This window comes from Semicossyphus pulcher, unplaced genomic scaffold (genome assembly GCF_022749685.1).
Source record: "Semicossyphus pulcher isolate SPU_LCO1_2020_fin unplaced genomic scaffold, fSemPul1.0.p SCAF_10, whole genome shotgun sequence".
Lineage (NCBI taxonomy): Eukaryota > Metazoa > Chordata > Actinopteri > Labriformes > Labridae > Semicossyphus > Semicossyphus pulcher.
In genome coordinates, this window is record NW_027211604.1 from 14,258,601 (window position 1) to 14,278,282 (window position 19,682).

At 41.2% G+C, this 19,682-nt stretch overlaps 1 protein-coding gene across 1 annotated transcript; it reads left to right on the forward strand.

The window, feature by feature from the left end:
- The first annotated feature begins 8,434 nt into the window (after nucleotides 1–8,434).
- On the forward strand, nucleotides 8,435–17,607 carry LOC138604705 (serine-rich and transmembrane domain-containing protein 1). The gene is made up of 2 exons (XM_069676680.1): nucleotides 8,435–8,520; nucleotides 16,659–17,607. Exon 2 carries the CDS (start codon nucleotides 16,664–16,666, stop codon nucleotides 17,003–17,005), a length of 342 nt encoding a protein of 113 aa, XP_069532781.1. The 5' UTR covers nucleotides 8,435–8,520; nucleotides 16,659–16,663; the 3' UTR covers nucleotides 17,006–17,607.
- Nucleotides 17,608–19,682: the final 2,075 nt, after the last annotated feature.

The window sequence follows — 19,682 nt, forward strand, 5'->3', positions numbered from 1 at the left end:
GAAGCACCTTTCACCAAAGAAGAGCAGCGCCATCAAGAGGTTCTTCAAGTCCCTCTTCAAGCCTCTGACTGCCTGCTTCAAACGTGGCTAAAGGACAAGTCATCGGTGGTCTACGGGTGGTTGGGCGGGACAGGCCCTTTTCACAGCTGTCATGTTGTCTGGTAGTGTGCCTACTGGCTCCTGCTATGACAACACCTCAGCTGTGGAAAAGGTCGTCTGGGGCCTGAAGTCCTTTCTCATCCTGATCAGAGTCTCTGCGCGACTAGCCAAAGTGAGGCTGGTCGCGCAGAGACTCTGATCTGGATGTGAGGAAGGACTTCAGGTCCCTTCAGGGCCACACAGGTGTACATGTGAGCCCGCGTGTGCTCCTGTGTGGTGTGGGTTTACTCCGAGCGCTTCGGTTTCCTCCCACAGTAAAATAAATTAAAAATAAAAATAAAAAAAGAATTCTATGTCTGAAAAAATCATTTCTGTTTGAATATATGTTCATGTCTTTTCTAAAATGTGCTGCACAGGTTCAAAGATGTAAATCTCACACTTAAGCTCTGCTCTGACACTGTCAAAGGTTCTGATTTATGGTTTCAATCACTGTCGTTAATTTCCCTATCTTTATAAACTGAATATATTTGGGTTTTGGTCTGTAGGTTACAAACACCTTTCACTCTGAGAACTTTCGTCATTAAACAACATTTTCACTCAATAAATTGTATTTTTCTATAAACTGATCGAGTCTTTGGACAAAAAGTTTTTCTAAGATTTTTGAGAACTGTGGAAGGAGAGAAATTGGTCTGTAGTATGAGAAAGAGTGCTTATCTCCAATGTTATAGATAGGAATGACCTTGGCTGTTTTCATTTGGTTGGGAAATATGTTTGTAGTGACTGGTTGAAAATATGGGTCAGCGGTTTCGCTATGCCATCTCTAATATTTTTAACTAATGTCATGTCAATATCATTACAATCAGTAGATTTCTTATTCTTAAACTTGATAACAACATCAACTAACTCCATTTCATCAATTTCTTCAAAAAAGTGGTATTTGGATTTATTTTAATGGAGGTCTTCATTTACATCCTCAGTTATTATGGGTCCACAAATTCTTTTGCTAAATTATAGCCAACATTCACAAAATAACCATTGATTTCATGAGCAGCCTCCTTTGTTTGTGTTATAACTGATTGGTTATTTTTATTAAAGTGATCTGGATAGTCCAATTTCCCTGTGGCCTTTTTGATCATGCTGTTAAGCACCTTCCATGTACCCTGTGTATCATTTCTGTGCTGTTGTAATTGTTTGTTGAAATAATCTTTTTTATTTAGTCTCATTATACAAGTCAACTTATTTTTATATTTCTTATATTTATGTTCCGCTTCCTTTGTTCTAGATTTTAAGAACTGCTTGTACAGTGAATTTTTCTTTTTATAAGCATTTTCTAGTCCCCTAGTAATCCAGGGTTTGTCTTCATATTTGTTCTTCCTTAGTGTTCGTATAGGACAGTGTCGTGGATGAATGGCACAACAATGGGCCTCAGGATCTCGTCACGGTATCTCTGTGCATTAAAAATGCCATCAATAAAATGCACCAGTGTTCGTTGTCCATAACATACGCTTGCCCATACCATAACCCCACCGCCTTTTACTGCGGCCAGCCTAAGGCACACCTGTGCAATAATCATCCTGTCTAATCAGCATCTTGATATGCCACACCTGTGAGGTGGATGGATTATCTCGGCAAAGGAGAAGTGCTCACTAACACAGATTTAGACAAATTTGTGAACAATATTTGAGAGAAATAGGCCTTTTGCGTACATAGAAAAAGTCTGAGATCTTTGAGTTCAGCTCATGAAAAATGGGAGCAAAAACAAAAGTGTTTATATTTTTGTTCAGTGTATTACACACACAGCCTTACTGTACAGTCGTGCTGTTATTTTCATTTACCAATAACACTCTCCGCTGATCCGCTCCGATCCGCGCTCACTCTCCACTACCCACACTCACACACTCAGCTTTTCCCAAACAGAGCTACGCATCCAGGGGTCCGTTTCAGAAAGGTGTTTCAACAAACCCTCAGACTAACCCCGGACTGTTTAAAAAAAAACAAAAAAAAAACGTATATGGAAGCATTTAAAAACTAAATACCAGAACATCATTCAAAGGTAAGGCTCAGGCAGAACAGGCTCATGGCTGAACCTCACTTCAATCATATTTTAAATATTAAACTAATGAAATATCATTCAGTGGCTGTTTTAATGTGCATTAGCTTTATCCCCAACATGATGCTGATTTCACATACAGTATGTTCTCTCACCTAAATCCTGTTTAGTTGATTAAACTGAATTGTGTTAATTATTGGAAATATTTAATTTTTTTTAAACTAAGGACTGCTTTTGTATTCGTAGGAAATGAAGAGGACCAAATAAATGACTAATTTGTCTTATTTGAGTGCTCTCGCTAGTGGTGGTGGAAAATCTACAAATGATGACTTTGACACAGATTTGTCTTTTGATTATTTTATCATAATTATAAAAGACTTTTGCAAAGGGGTCGGGGCACCACAGAGACGCAACGTTTCTTCTTTTCATTCGGTAACCGCTCAAACATACGCGTGAGACGGGCTGAATGAATGAGGAAGTCGAATGAGGGTTTTATATTCCAGAGGGCGGAGACAGAGCGAAACTCTGAGTTTCCTAAAGAAAACCTGCTCCCAAAACAAAACAATACTGGCTGCAGCATTGTTGTCGGAGAAGCCAATATTTCAATTTAGAATGTTTTCTTAATCTCTGATGACATATAATTGTCCATTTTATGATCATTTCCAGTAAATATATTACATATTGATCCTTTATAAAGTTACAAACATTATTACTATTTTGTTAACAGATCCCAATTTCTAACTATAGTCACAACAAACCCCAAACATATGACTATAACCAATTCTATCACCAGAACCAGAACTTAAAGTGATGATACACGTATCAACTGATACAACATCAACAGACAACATCAATGTTCAATGTTGACTGTACACTTTCATATTGAAAAAGGTCAACATCCTCTGATTTGGAAATGTCAGATCAGCAGCGACCTCTTGTGGTCAACTTACAGAATTACACCACAAATGCTCAGCCCAGCCCAAGTGAATGTGTGGAGAACATCTGTCAGGTAAAAATTATTGAACATTTACTAAAAACACTTTTGAGATGGTTTATTGCCGTGAACTTTGTCAGTGATCAGATTAGTATTAGATAGTTTGAGCTAGCTTAAATCGCGGTCGTACTCGGAGTTGCTACACCGTAGTTGTGACTGGAACAGAGGAGTACAGAGTGCCTTGTTGCCCATAGACCTGTTGCCCTGTGTCTCATCATGTTTGTTGATGTTTACGTTGTCTGTTGATGTAAAAGTTGATCGGTGTATCTCCACCTTAAAGCTTTCCTTCAATCTAAACAACTGAAAGATGTGTCAATGAGCAATTCAGAGATGATGGACCCCGTTCTCAAAAAAAGGGAGGATCATTTTTCGTAAACTGACTTTCATGGCAACTAAGGACAATTAAACTTTAAGCTGTTCCCCTGAGGACTGAATTGTACATGTATCTCTTTCGGCCCCTCTCCCTCCATCTGTTCTGTACTGTATGCGTGTGTAGGCTACACAAAGTAATGCTAGCACCCTGTGGAATGCCAGCAGCCAATTTGCAGCTTTTACTGGCTCTATGTGAGCGTTGGGAATCAGTACTTTGAAATCATAAGTTCATAAAGCAACATGAGACGAAAGAACCAACACAATCAAATAAGTGGAGTAGCGATCATACATCATCAAATATTCTTGCACTGTCTGCTGTCTGTAGGTCAAACTGTTCACACAGTCTTAGCACTATCATAACGCTTCATTTTATCATCCTCATGAGGATCGAAGGACCTTTTGTTGAGGAATATGAAGAGAAAATTTGATGGCAATCTCCTCCATTAAAACGCCCGTCGCTGTAATGAGCCGGGGGCATGAAAGGAAAATGAGCTGTGAGAGAGGAGGGGAGCGTTATGTCAAGACTGAGACAATCTATTTTCCGTTTCTTATGGTGTGGAATAATTAAGCTGCTAAAACCAGGATACCACTACACACGCAGGGAGAGATTGCTTAACCAATCTTAAACCAGCAGGGAACCACTTTAGAGAATATCACAGGATGTGGCAATAACCATAATGATGCAACAAAGCTTTGATGAAAGTTTAATTTGTTGCTTTTTGGCTACTGCTGCTGCACTTTTTTTTTGTCCATTAGCAATTAAGAGAATCAGAGAGGAGGGCGTTTAACGAGAGAGAGGGTAAAGGGATATTAACTGACATAAAAAGACGATAATGCTTCTGCACTTTTATACTATATACATGCTATATGGCCAGTTTGTGCATCAAATACCTCCCTGTCTTTGCATGCCTGAGCCATGGAACGTATGAATTATGAATGTCTGAAAAGTAGGGGATTTTCTTTATGCAATTTAGGCCCCCCAAATCTTTCGGTGCATTAAATTATTCATATATTCAAATGAAACTGACTTTGAGAATGCTTTTCCCTTTCTTCTCCCCTTTCATGAATTTAGAGTGTACCCTTCAGAGGCATCAGGGAAAAAATTGCCAAGGCTATTAGTGGCTGAGATTTTAGTAACACGGGAATTTCAAAAGGTTCCTTTGGTCAGACTCTGTCTGCGCAGGTGTTGTTGTTTTTGCCCGCACTCGTGGCGGATGTTTTTCAGACAGCGCCAGTATCGTCTTCCCATCTGTCTCATTGTTATTCTGGACATGTAGTCGCCTGTCAGGCTGCTGTCCTGAGTGTGTGTGTGTGTGGTGTGTCACTGTTATGCCTCAGTATGTTTCCTCTGCTCCCTGCCCTCAGATCTGTGCAGCTTTTTTGGATTGGCATGACATTGCCATGAGACGAAAAAAGCCGGAGTGTAGTCAGCGCATCATATCATATCAGCTCGTGTGATCTTTAAAATCTTCGAAAACCAAACTAAACATAGAATCTTTCAGGGATTGACAAATTAAATTGTATTGCAACTGTTTTTCTAATTAATCTGGAGGAAATGAAACTGCCTCCTGCAATAAGGGAGGAAATAACTCAGCTTTCATGATTGAATGTTGCCTTTTTTAGCCTCTCTCTCTCTCAGTAGGGAGCTTTGCAAATTGGTTATGATTAGCAGACAGATGTAAAGTATATCTGGTAGTGCATCTGAGATAAACTGCAACTAAAATCTTTCCTTTCTGTTATCTGAAAGTTTTCTTGGGAGTTTGGCAGAACGAGCTTGTCAAATCCCCCCAAACACACACACACACACACACACATTTCTGCCTGAATGCAGTTGCACCCCCCTCGTGGCTGCATGTCTCCGCTTCATTAACATGCAGTGCAGATACTACTGTCCTCACAAGGGCAGTGCGAGGATGGCACGGAGTCAGAAACAGGCTGGGATATCAGGGAATGACATGGAATTGGCGGCCACGCCTTCCGGGATTAGTGACAAAAGCACGCTGAGGCCAAAGCTCTTATCTCCATCCTTCAGTCCTCTCTCTCTCTCTCTCTCACACACGCAGGCAACAAAAGCGCACAAGAATACTTGAGTTTATACTAAACAAGCACACAGACATAATTAGCTTCGCCAAACAAATTCCCTCTTAAAAAATGAGTAGTTGTGAGTGTGATGATTCCCTATGACAGGTTTAGTAAAGGCCTTGCAGAGTGTGATTAGCAGAGTGGAGGTCAGAGGGAATAATAATTAATGGATTCATTAAATGATGTGCGATGTTCCTTTCCTCTCTCCTTGATTTCAGCACGGTCAACTCCAGAGAAACTGCCTAAAGCGTCTCATTCAAAAAATGTTTTTCTTCTTCTGGGGACTCAGATAACAAATATTTGCTCATCAGAGGAATCCAAGACCTCTTCACATAGCTGTCAAATATTTGTCTGAAGTACACATCAACACCAGCCATGTGATGTTTGTGAAAGTTGGACTTGGATGTGAAATCAAGTCATCGCTAACCTCTCTGTTCTCCGACACTGCTCTTCCCCTCTGATGTCGGTGTCAGCGGGCAGATGGAGGCAGGCAGACGCATCTGTGAGAGAGGAGGCGCCTGTTCCCCTTCACAGAGCAGGGACAGGTGTCATCTGCAACACAATTAACATCTCCATGAATAACATTAAGGTGCTAACAAGCTAGTGCTAATAAGCTATCTCTGTATATTCTCAAGAGTAATACAAGCACTGTTTCTTGAAGGAGATCTTACTGTAGAATTTTTAGCAGCATGGTGGTCAAAGTTCGTCGGTCTGTCGCTCAGTCTGCCAATTGTTGGGTCAACTACAGTGCTTTAGTCCACCAATATACCTCTAAAAATATGGGATGGATTGTAATGAAAGTCTATGGAAAAATCCATGGTCCCAAAGGATGCACTCAATATCTGTGGTGGTGATCCTTAAGCTTCCTCTGGTTCCACGAGCAGGTTGGCTTTTGTGGTCTAGAAGGAAGTATCTCAATCAATTATTGGATATTCAAGGTCCCTAAAGGGTACATTCAATTGAATTTGGCGATGCTCTGACTTTCCTCTACTACCAGCAGGTACATGTTTCTCTTTTTCAGTGCAATATCTCAACACCTACTTGATGCGCTGGCAGATTTTTATAGACATTCAAGGTCCCCAGAACCCGATATATAACTTTAGTGATCCTGAACTCTTCACCCAGCATCATCCCCAGCTTTTTTTCCTCAACTATGGTCAAGTCAATTTTTTAATTATGAATCAGAAATTGCCCTCAAAGGTTTTTCCATCTTTAAAGCATACGATACCCTCTACCCTTAGTCCTGTGTAACTGATTTTAATAAAGCATGTTAGCATGATGCCACTGGTGTTAAGATTTAGCTCAAGGCACCGCTGTGCGTACCTAGACAACATAGACTGTATAAAAAGATGGAAGACCTGACAGCACCCTTAAAGTGAAGCCAAAACATCTCTAGCGCCCCCTGCTGACTGGCTGCAGTATAGGTCATAAAGCCCGCCTCTTCCATGTTAACAGATGGGACATGAGTCAAACTATAAAATCAAAATACACGCCAAATAAATGTTTCTCAAACATGGTTTCTGTCATAATAGTTAGTTCTTATCATGCTGATTGATGTCCATGTGTTCATGTTTCTGATTAGTTTAGTTTTTAATTAGTTATTTGATGCTGTCAAAAGGATGATTGACAGCTCTATTGACAAATACGGCTCCTGTAAGTGCTCAGTAAGTGTGTGTTTTGGTCAGCGGAAGAGGCTCGATCTCTACTGCGCAGCTCTGGCTCAAAAAAACGTCACCAGCTCAAGATGGCAGCTCCCGCCTCGGGGGGGAATTTTGGCTTAAATTTTGTACAATGAGAGCAGATGGAGATGCGTCGTCCATCTTTATATACAGACCTTGGTACAGAATCACAGAATGGCAGGTTTAAAAATCCTATAGGGTACGCTGGACAAACCACATATAAATTCAACCTTCACTGTTTTGGGTTAGGGGAGGAGACTGCAGAGGCAAATGTCAAAACCAAAATGACCAGATATGCCTAGCAGCCGTTAACTAACAAACTGTGTAGAGTTGGGATCAGAGAGAGAGAAAGAGAGGGAATTAACAGAACAGACTTCGAGATGAGGACGAGAGAGGGGAGCTGCCAGAGATATTGAGAGGTGTTAAAGGATGTTTCTTCTTCTTCGTCTGTTCTCACTCCTCTGCCGCTTATGGGACTCATCTGAGCAGTTCAGTCAGCCTGTTATTGCTCACCGCTGGATACCGTCTACTGACGCACTTTGCAGAGCGGAGAGCACGGCCACACAAACACCAGACAGATGAGAAGCAAAGCAGAGCGTTGATGGGGTACAGAGCGCGAGGAAGGGTGTGCATGTATTGACAAATATTGATTTATTAGTCAATTACGTAAGCATTTATTTAATTGGATGCAGATTGATCTGGCTATTCGTCTGCCCGGGTTATTGAACAACTATTGAACAGCCTGTTAACTGTGAGGAATGTTTCCTCTATGACAATGAGAGGAATAGATTTAGCTGTTGACTGATGGGGTCGTGATTGAAAAGTGATGAGCAGCAGAGAGAGAAGAGGGAGGGTGAAGACGACAAAGAGAGAGAGGGGTGGGACTACTCCCTCTTTTCTTTCCTCTTCATCACTTTTTAAGTAAAAAAAAATATCACAATCATTCATGAGTTACATCCTCTCAGCTACTGACCTCATATATGCATGCGTTCCCTTTTGAATGCAAGCCCATTCATACAGAGGATCCACGTCTGACAGTGTCTACTCCAGCTGTAGTGCCTCTGTGTGTGTCACTGAATGACAGAGAGAGAGAGAAGGGGGAGAGAGAGTGTGCGGACAGGCTCACGGGGAAGATCTCAGGGGCAACAGATCTGGCTTGCTCAGCTGAAAGACCGAACACAACGGGATGGATTTCCGTGAGATGTAAACTCGAGCAAGGAGCAGCTGCCTCGCACGTTCAAAAGGTCTGTAACTATCCCTTTTATTGGTCAGTAATTTAGTGTCTGCTAAAGTTGCTTCAGGCTGCGTTTGATGACATGTTTCTACATAATTTTTAAAAGGGAGACAAAAAGGGGCAAGTGTTAATGCGATCTGGGAGAGGGGATTCCTGCTCACTGCAAAGAGACATTATTTACCTTAAATTTCAGTTGTCAGCAACTTTTATTCGTGCGTTATAACTACCTGCAGAGCTGTCGTGAGACATAAAACTGTGACATAAATGAAAGCAGAGAAAGATGAATGCTACATGAGACACACAGGAAAGAATAAAGGTAGAGGGTGAAAAAGGAAGTGTGGCTTCATTCACAAACTTGGGAAAAGAGCGGGCGTCCTCAGTGGCGGTTGAGAAAAGGAGGGAAGGAACGTTTGAGCCAGACTGAGGGGGAAAAGCAGGAGGACGTACAAGTGTCCATTCAGGGCAAAGAAAACAAGAGGAGGGTTTTTTGTGTTTGGAATGATGTAGGACTTACCCAGTTCTTCATTACGTGAACGTGAGCTGAAAGAAAGACAAAAGGGAAGAAGGTTTATTGGCATCACACTCAGAAGTGTCAGGAGTAATAACTGAGATGCACACACACACACACACACACATTCAGACATCAAAGCAAAAGAGCTCATTATCTGCACTGGCTGCTGACCAAAATCCAATACGTCCTATTCATAATGATCACTGTTTCACAGGTTTTAACTCGTGTTGCATTTCTGTCAGTTATAGCATCCTCTTTGAAACAGCTCTGACTTAAGAAATCCTCACTTTCATGCCCTGATATCAGACAGAATCAGAGAACAGAGGAACAGCGGTGCTCGACCCCTGCTGGAGCTTCGAGTGCATTCAGGTGCTCCATGAGATTTTGTCATTCAAATGTAAAGGCCATGAATAAAAACATCAGGGTATTGTTTTGTAGAATCAGACAAATCTCCAAATTTAAATGTAATTTATGGGCAAATGTTACGTGTACTAATATCTGTATTAAGTCTCCTAAGGGACATGGATTTAGAGTTAAAACTAAAACAATCCAAAGGGAAAAAAGATTTTGTGGGGTTGAGACGTTGTGGCGCATTTTGTGAAACCACTTTCTCCACACTTTCATCATTCCTGCATATCTCTGACCCTGGGTTATCTGTGGTATTTGGGGCTGCAGAGGCAATTTGGAATTCATGTGCTCGAGCCTCAGGTCTTGTTTTTTTCAGCAGATCCGGCTCAGACTATAAGATATTTAACATGTTTGAAATTCAGGCTACATTCATCCCCCGGCAGTCTGTTGAGTGAATTGACACTGAATGTGTGCTCACGGAACGTGTGAAAATCTTTTTACATTTCACATACGTGCATGCATGTTAAGTGAAAATCCCTGGTGTTACTGCTATTGGCTCAGCTTGTCTTTGTGCAAACATTTGCTATGAATACAGAAGGTATGCACATACACACACCAACACACACACACAAAAGAATACGGCTCAAATGCCATGACATTTTGCCTCACATGGATCTTGTCCATTATTCATGACGTGAAGAGCTAATACCAGAACTGAACAGACGACGTGTCTCTCTGGGAAGTTAAGGTTTTAGTACATATTTGCATTTGCTGCATGCACGGACTGTTACAATGTACAGGCTATCTCCTGTCACTGAAAGAGATCTAAGACTCCAACGCAGCATGTGCTTGGCCCTGAATGGATGAGCCGAACTGAATATAAAAAAGCTTGATGCAAAAATTATACATCTTATAGATTAAAACAAAAAGCAGGCTGATCAATCCTTAAAATAAACACATTATTTAGGTTAAAGCTCTACTAAATAATCCAAATATAATTGCTTAAGACAACAAACTTTTAACACCTTCAGAGCATTGAACAGCAAATGCACATACGGCAGATATAACCAGTTGAACCGACCAAATGTCAAGTAGTTTTAAATCCCACTTCCCACATAATGAACCTTAAAACAGCCTTTAAACTTATATATTAGACAACAGCTGAAAAATATACTTAGGACAGAGAGTGAGAAAGATTACAGGAAGATGACGAGGAAATGATGGGGGTGAGGAACAGATTGAGAAAGTAGAGCAGAGGAAGCTTCACGGTGCAGGGTCTCAGGAGGAGCTTTACCGAACGTGCTCCACCAGCAGAGGATGAGATTGTTTGAGGAGTGCTTTGCAGAGATTGTGCAGCTCAGGAAGGCGTTTGATCAGGACAAAAAGGAGCTTTGGGGGTCATGACTCACTATCTTTAGCTACAGCCTGATGGTGGACAAAACATGTGCTCAAGCCAGAGGTGAAGCAGACAGAGGGAGAGAGAGAGAGACCAAAGCTATGGAGCTGAAATTTGCTCAAGGCTTCCCTGGTCTGAAGGCTGGACAGAATATTAGAAAAGCTCTTGACGTAACCGAGAGGGCAATGCTGACACTGACGAAGCTGAAATACACGATCATAAAAAAGTCATAACTGAGAGTGAAAAGGAGGAGCAGCTCTGCAAGCAGCCATTGGTGAGCTGCAGGCTGGCAGACTCAGGAGGAAAGAGGAGAAGAAGGAGGCTGACAGGCAGAACGGTATAAAAATGTCTGAACTCCACACGGCCCTGCAGGTCTGAAAAACTTTAAAGACGGACAGAAATGTAAGTAAAGTTAAGCAAGTCAAAGTACCTCAGGCTTAGGTGAGGCCCTGTCCTGAGGAATGGAAACAGCTGCTGAACAACCCATTCATCTCAGAGGAGCAGCTTCCAGCAGCTTCCATCATCCTGTGCAGTCCAACAGAGGAGACATATGTGCTTTCAAAAGGCTGTATCTGCACACTGTTAAGTGTAGGAGGAGAGCAACATTCACACAGCATCTGAGCCCTCATAGGACTTTAATGGCAGAGCTGAACACTTCTGTAGATATTAGTGATCCTTTTTCATTGTATGGGACTTTTATTGTATCGGGATGAACAAAACAAAGTTATATATATATATATATATATGAAAGCTGAGTCTCATTTGACCAAAGAACTGGCCAACAACAGACAAGGCATGACTGCAGAAAACGTAACCTTGAAAAAAAAACAATTCACATTCATTATTATCAGCTTTTTAAAACATGTTTTGTGCTGAAGCTGTCTTGTGCAGCTCACAGTGCCAAACACTTCTCACACTCAGCTGGGTGCATCTGTTAAGATGCAGGAATAAATTAGTCACACTGCTGCTGTCAGTTGTCTCAGACTTTTTCCCAAACTTTACAGCGAAGGTTTGTTCGAGGTCAGAGGCTGCAGAATCAAACCATGTCTAAGCGACTGAAGAGACTTTCTTTGGAACAAACTACTTACTGTTTTATGAGCTCTAGTTCAGGTCGCTGCATTAAAATTCTACCAGTGTACAGAGGCACAGGCAGGGTCAAAAGTGGACATAGCCATTGTGACGGCCCCCGCTGGTTTGTGAACTGCTGTAACCTAGAGTTTGGCATAATGGCCATCAGAATGTCATTTTTTAGAGCCATAATTAGATGAAAGGGTGGAGATTGGGAGTAGTTAATCTCTATTTACAGATTCTGCATAAAAATGCAGGAATGCCTCCCAGAGGATAAATCGTAGTCCCGATGGGTTCTGAGATTAGAGAGTAGCAAGGGGTTAGCCAATGCTAAGTTATCAAAGTTGTACAGTCTATGCTTGTGGCTAATTCATTAGCTGGTGAATGAGGCCATTGGGTTTCCCACAGATGAGATTCTGCTTGTGGTGGTAGCTTAAAGGAATTGTTTATCAGACTAAAGAAGCTAAGAGAGCTTGTTGAACTGAGCAAACTTGCCAGTTGCTCGCAAGTTTTCTTTGGGAGAGAAAACTTTGGGTGACGGCATGAAACTTTATGGGACTGGTCTTCCTATCACCACGTCCAAACGTCTCCCCTGACCCCAACACCACAATCACGGCAAGAGCTGAGGTGACACCCAAACAGACTAGGAATGGAATCCCTTTTTGAGTGTGCCTCACGTGGCCATTCAGGGAACTGCAGTTTTTGGCCCATTGGGTTAACTACACTTAAAGTCGAGCTGAAACGGCATTTCGAGAGTATCTAGCTTCCATATCGTGACGTATTTTACGAGTGAAACAGGACGTGCAGGCGGGACATATCATGAGAGGGATTTGATTTGATCGTGGAGAAGTGGGCGTAGACAGACGTTCTCCACAGCGCAGTAGCTAGCTAACTGACCGAGCGTTTTTGGTGCTCTGCGGCTAAATGTTGGAGATTGATTGGTTGAAATTGTGCGGTGCTAACTTACGTAAGCACACATGAAATTTAGTTTTACCGGAAGAAAAAATGATGACGGATTTTGATATAAGAATACAGAGAAATGGATTTTCTGTATTTTTTGGGCCTATATTGTCAAATAGATGCACAATATTACTGGGGATGTGATCTAAAAGGATTAAAATGACATTTTTCATTTCACCTCGACTTAAAACAAAGAGGTTGCTGCTTGGGCTAAAGGTGCAGCAAAGATATCTTCTAACCACTTCCATGCCACCAACACAGGGGAAAAGAAGGAAGCAGAAGATCACAGACTATTTAGAGACGAACACACAATCAGATTCAACATCTCTTACTACCTTAACACTGTAAAAAGCCAAGATATAATCAATATTTAAACAATTTTCCTCAATAAAGACATATAATTTTCCCAATAAGCCCTTAGTGTTCTCTGTATCATGCTTCTAGCTGTTCTAAGGGAAAATTACTACTGGTATTTATTGTGTGTAGGCGGGTGTTTATGTGTGTGTGTGTGTGTGTGTGTGTGTGTGTGTGTGTGTGTGTGTGTGTGTGTGTCTGACCTCTTCAGCCTCAGTGGGACTGCATGGCCTGCCCTCTTAAAGTAGATTAGCTTGAAAAAGAACTGAACGTACCTTGTTGCCTGGATACAAAAAGCATCATTAAGCCCAATTATCAGCCACTTCGCTCACAATGAACGAGCTTCATCACAGATTTGAAAACAACATATCATTAACGACAGCAACCTATACAGAGCAGGAGAGAGTGGGAGGGAACGACAGGAGGAGAACAGGCGATAAGATGAAGAAGAAAAGAAGAAAAAGGTGGCAGACAAGATGAAATTAGAGCTAAGAGATGCAGAATGAGCAGGCGGGGGTGTAGTGTAATGCTCATGTACATTTCTGATGACTGACACATTTTAAGCTGAAATTATAAAACTTGAGGGGAATTTGGGGTTACCAAATCAACAGTTATTACAATTTTAAATGATAATGCTGAATCCAGATTGTCAAATAATCTCAAGAATGTTACAAATTAAGAAAGTCTACTAAAAAGAGACTGAGAATATAACTAGTAAGAAGACATTGGAGGGAAGGGAAACACGCACAGGGAATATCAATACTTTCAATTTGAGAAGTTGCAGAGGAGAAAGACACAACATAAGTCAACAAAAGGGGCAAGACATTGTTTCATTGGGCTGGGAAGACCACTGGGAGTATTTGATAAAGAAAACAGAGTTGGGGGCAAGAGAGCATGCAATCATAAAGAGAGGGAGAGAGCGGCCTAGCTCATCCCTCGCTCGTTATGCTGTGCATCTCCCTGAAGGTACAGTGGGCTGTAAATTAAAGGGAGCTGACAACTGGAGAGACGGGGGAAGAGAATGAAAGGGGCTGAATGAGTGGAAAATAAAAGACTTAGGGCTCAGAGTGGCTTGCTTGAACTTCAAAAGCGACATAAGTCAACAGAGGATTAAGAAAAGTTTGGTTCCAACATTGACATTTGTAGCTCAAGGGCTCAGAATGAAACTCTGGGACCGACTGGAGCAACACATTAAATTGTAAGTTAGTGTGGAGGGCCCTGGGCAAAACATATTTATGACAATAGCAACATTTTTCCTAACGTCTGGAGTCAACTCAGTCTGCACTAGCTCTGATATCGCTCCTGACTGTGTATGGGGCAGTTATAGCAACTCTTTACTATAAACTGTAAACACTATTCAATGACAGCCAACATATAAGCTACCGCATTGTCTTAAAATGGACAGTTATCTTAAATACATGCTCACCCCATGTATTGAATTCTACAATATTAGTGTCAATAAAAAATATTGGATTCTACCATAAAAGTTCATGATATTTTGTTTAAAAAACGTGTTTGTTCTACCAAATAAAACTATTTTTATCACTTAACAGTCTGTGTGTAGCCCTTTCTTAATTACTAGTTCCCTACAAACGTACAAAAACCTTATTAAGCATGTATGCGTCAATTATTTCAGATCTGCATATGCTAAACTGTACGCTTTACATGGTTCTCCTGTCATCTGTTTTACACGCTAAAAAACAAGAAGGCCAACAGCCTCTGTCATGGGGCTACGTTCGCCTTGATTACGTCAAGCTAACTACAATTAGCGATGTTCTTGTAACTCTAACTCAAACAAAGCTGTTTGGAAGTCACGGTAAAAAGCTAAAAAAAAATAACACCAAACATTTATTTCTCATTAGACTGCATTAACTAAACATTTTATAGGGCTTAAGTGCCTCCAAATGACTTTTATCTTGTGAATTGCTTATGCTAATCGCTAATGCTAAACAACAACTTTAACATGCGAGTTGCTAACGCTTCTAGCACATACACGTATCCCAGCCAAGCATGTAAAGTCAAGTTATATTTCTGACCGGAAAACAAATGTTCATAATGATAAGTAAGGTGTATGCTTTATTTTTTCTCGGACACAATCAGCGTGTAGTACTCTTACCTGTGACAAACATATGACAATTACCAGCTCGTAACGTGCACGTGCATGTGATGAACTTTTCGCAGTTGACTGTGAACCGAGCTACAAATGACATACAGCCAGCAGAGAGACACACTTTCGAGTCTTTTATTCGTCTCCTTTTATTGGCACAAATAATTATACGACAAAATGTATTAGTTTTAAAATGGTTTTGAAAGATTAAGGTGCCTTTGTCCTGCTTTTCCCAAGTGTACTGAAATAGTGTATTACTTAGGGCCAAACGTGTCGTTATTGCAGATGATGGAAATTATTTGGTACAATGAGTTGAGATGTTTTACTCCATTTTCTTGGCCATAATGTTTCCAGGCACACATAGGTCTATATGGCCCATGGTGAAATGAAGAACCATGAAATGTGTAGGAAGGAGTGGGGAGCTGGCAGATTACAGTGAAATGAGCACACAACACTGTGAGCTGACCTATTGCTTTCATATAGTCATGGTTAATTTTTCCTCCCTTTGAAGTGTCTTTCTCCACTGTCATATATCAAGTCAAGACACACCAGTGGCCTAACCCAAATACAAAACAGACTGGCTCGCTCTTTTCTACAACACATATTACATCCTCTACTCAGCATTGTGCCGTGCAGTCATTTGCAGTGGAACATTATTAGCTGTTTTAATAAGCATTGGAGGAGGGTTGGCTCTCAGCTGTCTTTGTGAAAGCTGATTACGAGAAGGTTAATTTCATCAGATAAGGATGAGTTCATTTATAAGCATCTGAGCTCAGGGAAACAAGCCTGACAGGCATTCAATGAGACAAGCACTCCCCCTGCTGTTACTCCTCTAGTTAGTATCCTTCAATCTGTCGAGATCCCTGACTTTTCATTATGTGAACAGCTTTTAATAAAAGCTACGCCTGATACATTTGATGACCTCAACAGACCTGCATCAGTAGGAGTTTTTTTATTTTTTTTCTGCAAGTATCTGTTATTTATCTTCAGTTTCTGGTCTCCTTCACCCAAAAAACAAGTGATTTTAGATATTTCAGCCTTTTCTTTAGAAATAATGACATTTATTTTTTTAATATGATGTGTATTATTTTCTATTATCTATTTTCTAGAAGTCTTTTCTGCATTTGAGGCTCTTGAACGTAATTGTCGGCCCTGAATTACAGATTCAGAACTGCTCTCGGTCTTTCTCTTATCAGCCAAAGTTGAGCATGTGGGTGTCAGCAAGCATCTGTCATCCTGAAGTGTCCTAGAGGTAGACACTGAATTCCTGACAGCTCCAGCAGACAAAAAAGAATTTCTCCTACAGGTCATTTAAATTATGAATGTGTCAGACTCTCTCTTGTTTCACATCATATCTCCCTCATCTTCTGTTTTTCTCTCATGCACATCTTTGTTGAATGTCAGCCAGGATGTCGGGGATGGACGTCCCGCTGCTGGACCATAATGACACAGGAATCCCTCCCATAGACAACGGCACCTTCCTCCGTTTCTCCCCGACTTCGTCCTCCACGTCTGCGGCCGCCTCCTCCCCGGGACGTCAGGGCAATGTTTACGTTTACGTGTGGCTCTTCCTCGGCCTGTTGGTGTTCCTGCTGACGCTACTCATCATCTCCCTCCACAGGCTGAAGAACATCATCTCCTCCTCCTCCTCCGTCCCCGACTGCAGTAGCGAGGGAGGGAGCTCCTTCACAAACATGGAGATCTGCAGCATCTCCTCTCAGAGGTCCACCATCTCCACACTATCTACTTGAGGGAGATGTCAGGGAGCACGTACAGACACAAAGACATGCCTTAATGGAGGTACATTTCTGTGTGCATGTATGCAAACAACAGGCAAGCATGACCAGAAATGCTTCACTGTGACGAACAAACACAAAAACACTGTCAGCCACAAAGACAGTGTGGCGTTACACTGCACGCATGCATATTTTAATCCTGATGTTGCAGCAAGCCTGGTGTGTTTGCAAAGACACATGGGAAATATACAGTAGCTCACAATGTGAAGGACAAGTCTTGGACAAAGGAGAGCTTTTCCTCTGCCTTTAAATGAGGCACTATTATCTTTTCTCTTTGTTTTTGTATAATTAATTTCTTGAACTGTTCTTGTCGCATTTACTGTCGAACAAATAACAATTTAAAGCTTTGTACAGCATGTCTTATTATGTCTGTAGGCTACAATGCAAACCAGATTTAAAATAATATTAAAGAACAATACTTTGTACAGAAATGCATGCTGTAATTAATTTTCTTTACCACCAAGGGCTAAAATACTTTCAAAAACACACGCCCACCAAATTGCTTCCTGTTCTCTCAGAGTGTGAGGAAAGAAGACACTCAAGACATTCTGCTGTGGATGTAAAGGTGAGAGAGAAATGAGCATCGTGTCTGACATTACTGAAAGGAAGTCAGCTTCTCATGCAGCCACAGGCAGACCAGGTCAAAGTGGGCACGAACAGCGAGATGAAACTCTGGTTCTGAAAGACAGGTCCGCCAGCGTGACGGATTAGTCTCTCTTTCCTGGCAGCTCATATGGCGTCTGATCGCCGTCTCCATAGTGACTGAAGCATGAAAGCTCTGTGCAGCTGTCAGCCTCGTCTGCATTTCCGGCTTAAGATACAGTAATGGCTGAGGCTGCTCAAAATACATCCTTTTTTTTTTTTCACTACACAGCAAATTATTTAAAATTGGTTCATTCATTAACACAGAGAGGAGCCATGACGGCTATAAGGGCACAAACAGTACAAGGAGCTTTGCGTTACTATTAATGACAAACAAGTTCTTGGCTCATAAAGTCACACACCATTAATAAAAATTGCACTCTGGTCCATGTTTACTTGCAGAATGTTTCGAGGCAGAGTGACGACTATAATTGTGTTTACATTTTGCATTATATTGTCATGGTTGAGTTTCTAAATAAAGCGAAGCACTGTGGATGATTAATGTATTAATAAATTAAAGTAGTAAATATTGTAGCTCAAATCCTGGTTCGGACGTCGTGGGCCTTTCTGTGTGGAGTTTGCATGTTCTCCCTGTGTGACTGTGAAAGGTTGTTTCTCTCTACGTGTCAGCCTTGTGATTGACTGGCGATCAGTCCAGGGTGTCCCCCGCCTCTCACCCAATGACAGGTGGGAGGCTCCAGCCCCCCGCGACCCTGAACAGGATAAGCAGTATAGATAATGGATGGATAAAGCAGTAAATAACTGCATCATACACATGTATGCGTTAGATGGATTCACACAAATAAAAGCACGCAATTAAAGTACATTCATGTTATACCTGAAAATTAAGGAACATAATGATCTTATTATGTTTACAGTGTTAGCACTTGTTCATTCATTCAGCTGTCAGATGAATCTGTGCGCACCAGCCAGGAAGTTTTATCCAGATTTAAAGTTCATGGAAAAGTAAAGGAATTGATTTTTAGTCTGGTGATGGTAAAATAAAAGATACTGTACAGATTCAAACTGTTGATTAGAGCTCTTTTTTTCACTTCTGGTCCTGCAAACACTCTGAAAACATTCAGTGAAGAAACAAAGCACACAATTGTTATCTTTTACAACTTGGGCAATCTGTGTCTTTATGCATACATGGATATAACACCTGGCATCATTTACCGTTCTGTTTACATTGTGACCACAAATCGGACCTTTGTCCATGGGTCATATTAATACTGCACACTCTTTTTTAATGCTATCCCTGCTTTTTCTACTTCTACTCAGTACTGGATCTGCTGCATAAGGTGCTCTAATACAGTATTTTGCTCCCAGCATGTGACACATGCAATTACCCAGATTCACACCTGGCAAAGGCTCAGTTGAAGCACGATTTGACATTGTTTTGCTTTAATTATATTTAAGCAGAGGTCAATGCAGGACCAGACCGTACAAATGGAGAAGACATTAAGCTAGTTCTAGAAATGGAAACTGGAAAAGTACAATTCCTCTGTTTGTCTTAAGAAGAGTCTGTAAGTGCTTCAAAATATAAAGCCTATAATGAAAATCATAGCAAAGCAGGTAGTTCAACAAGATAGTCAAGTGTGTTTGGAGCGCAACTTTACAACTCAAGGGTCTTTTGAAATCTTTTTCAGACCGCTGATTTGTAACTGCTTCAATAAGACGTCCTTGATGTGTCGCTCTCTGTGTGCAGTGCTGCTTTAACAAAGTAAAAACGATCTCTTAAAGCTCCTGTTACGAAACAGACTGAAATTAATTCTGATGACTCTATATGACGTACAAAAGCAAACCAGACCATCAGCGACAAGATTGATTCCATATGGTTATTTTTAATGCCTGCAACTGCTGGCGGGGGGGTAGGTGTCAGACGAAGCGATTAACTGCACGCTGCCTTTGTTTACATTTTCCAGGGCAAAAATTTTAAGTGATACATATGACTGTTAAAGAAAGCAGGATGAGATTTTTTGTTAAGCAT

Excerpts from the sequence above, each read along its gene's own strand:
- LOC138604705 (XM_069676680.1), top strand. The coding sequence starts at position 16,664 with ATGTCGGGGATGGACGTCCCGCTGCTGGACCATAATGACACAGGAATC.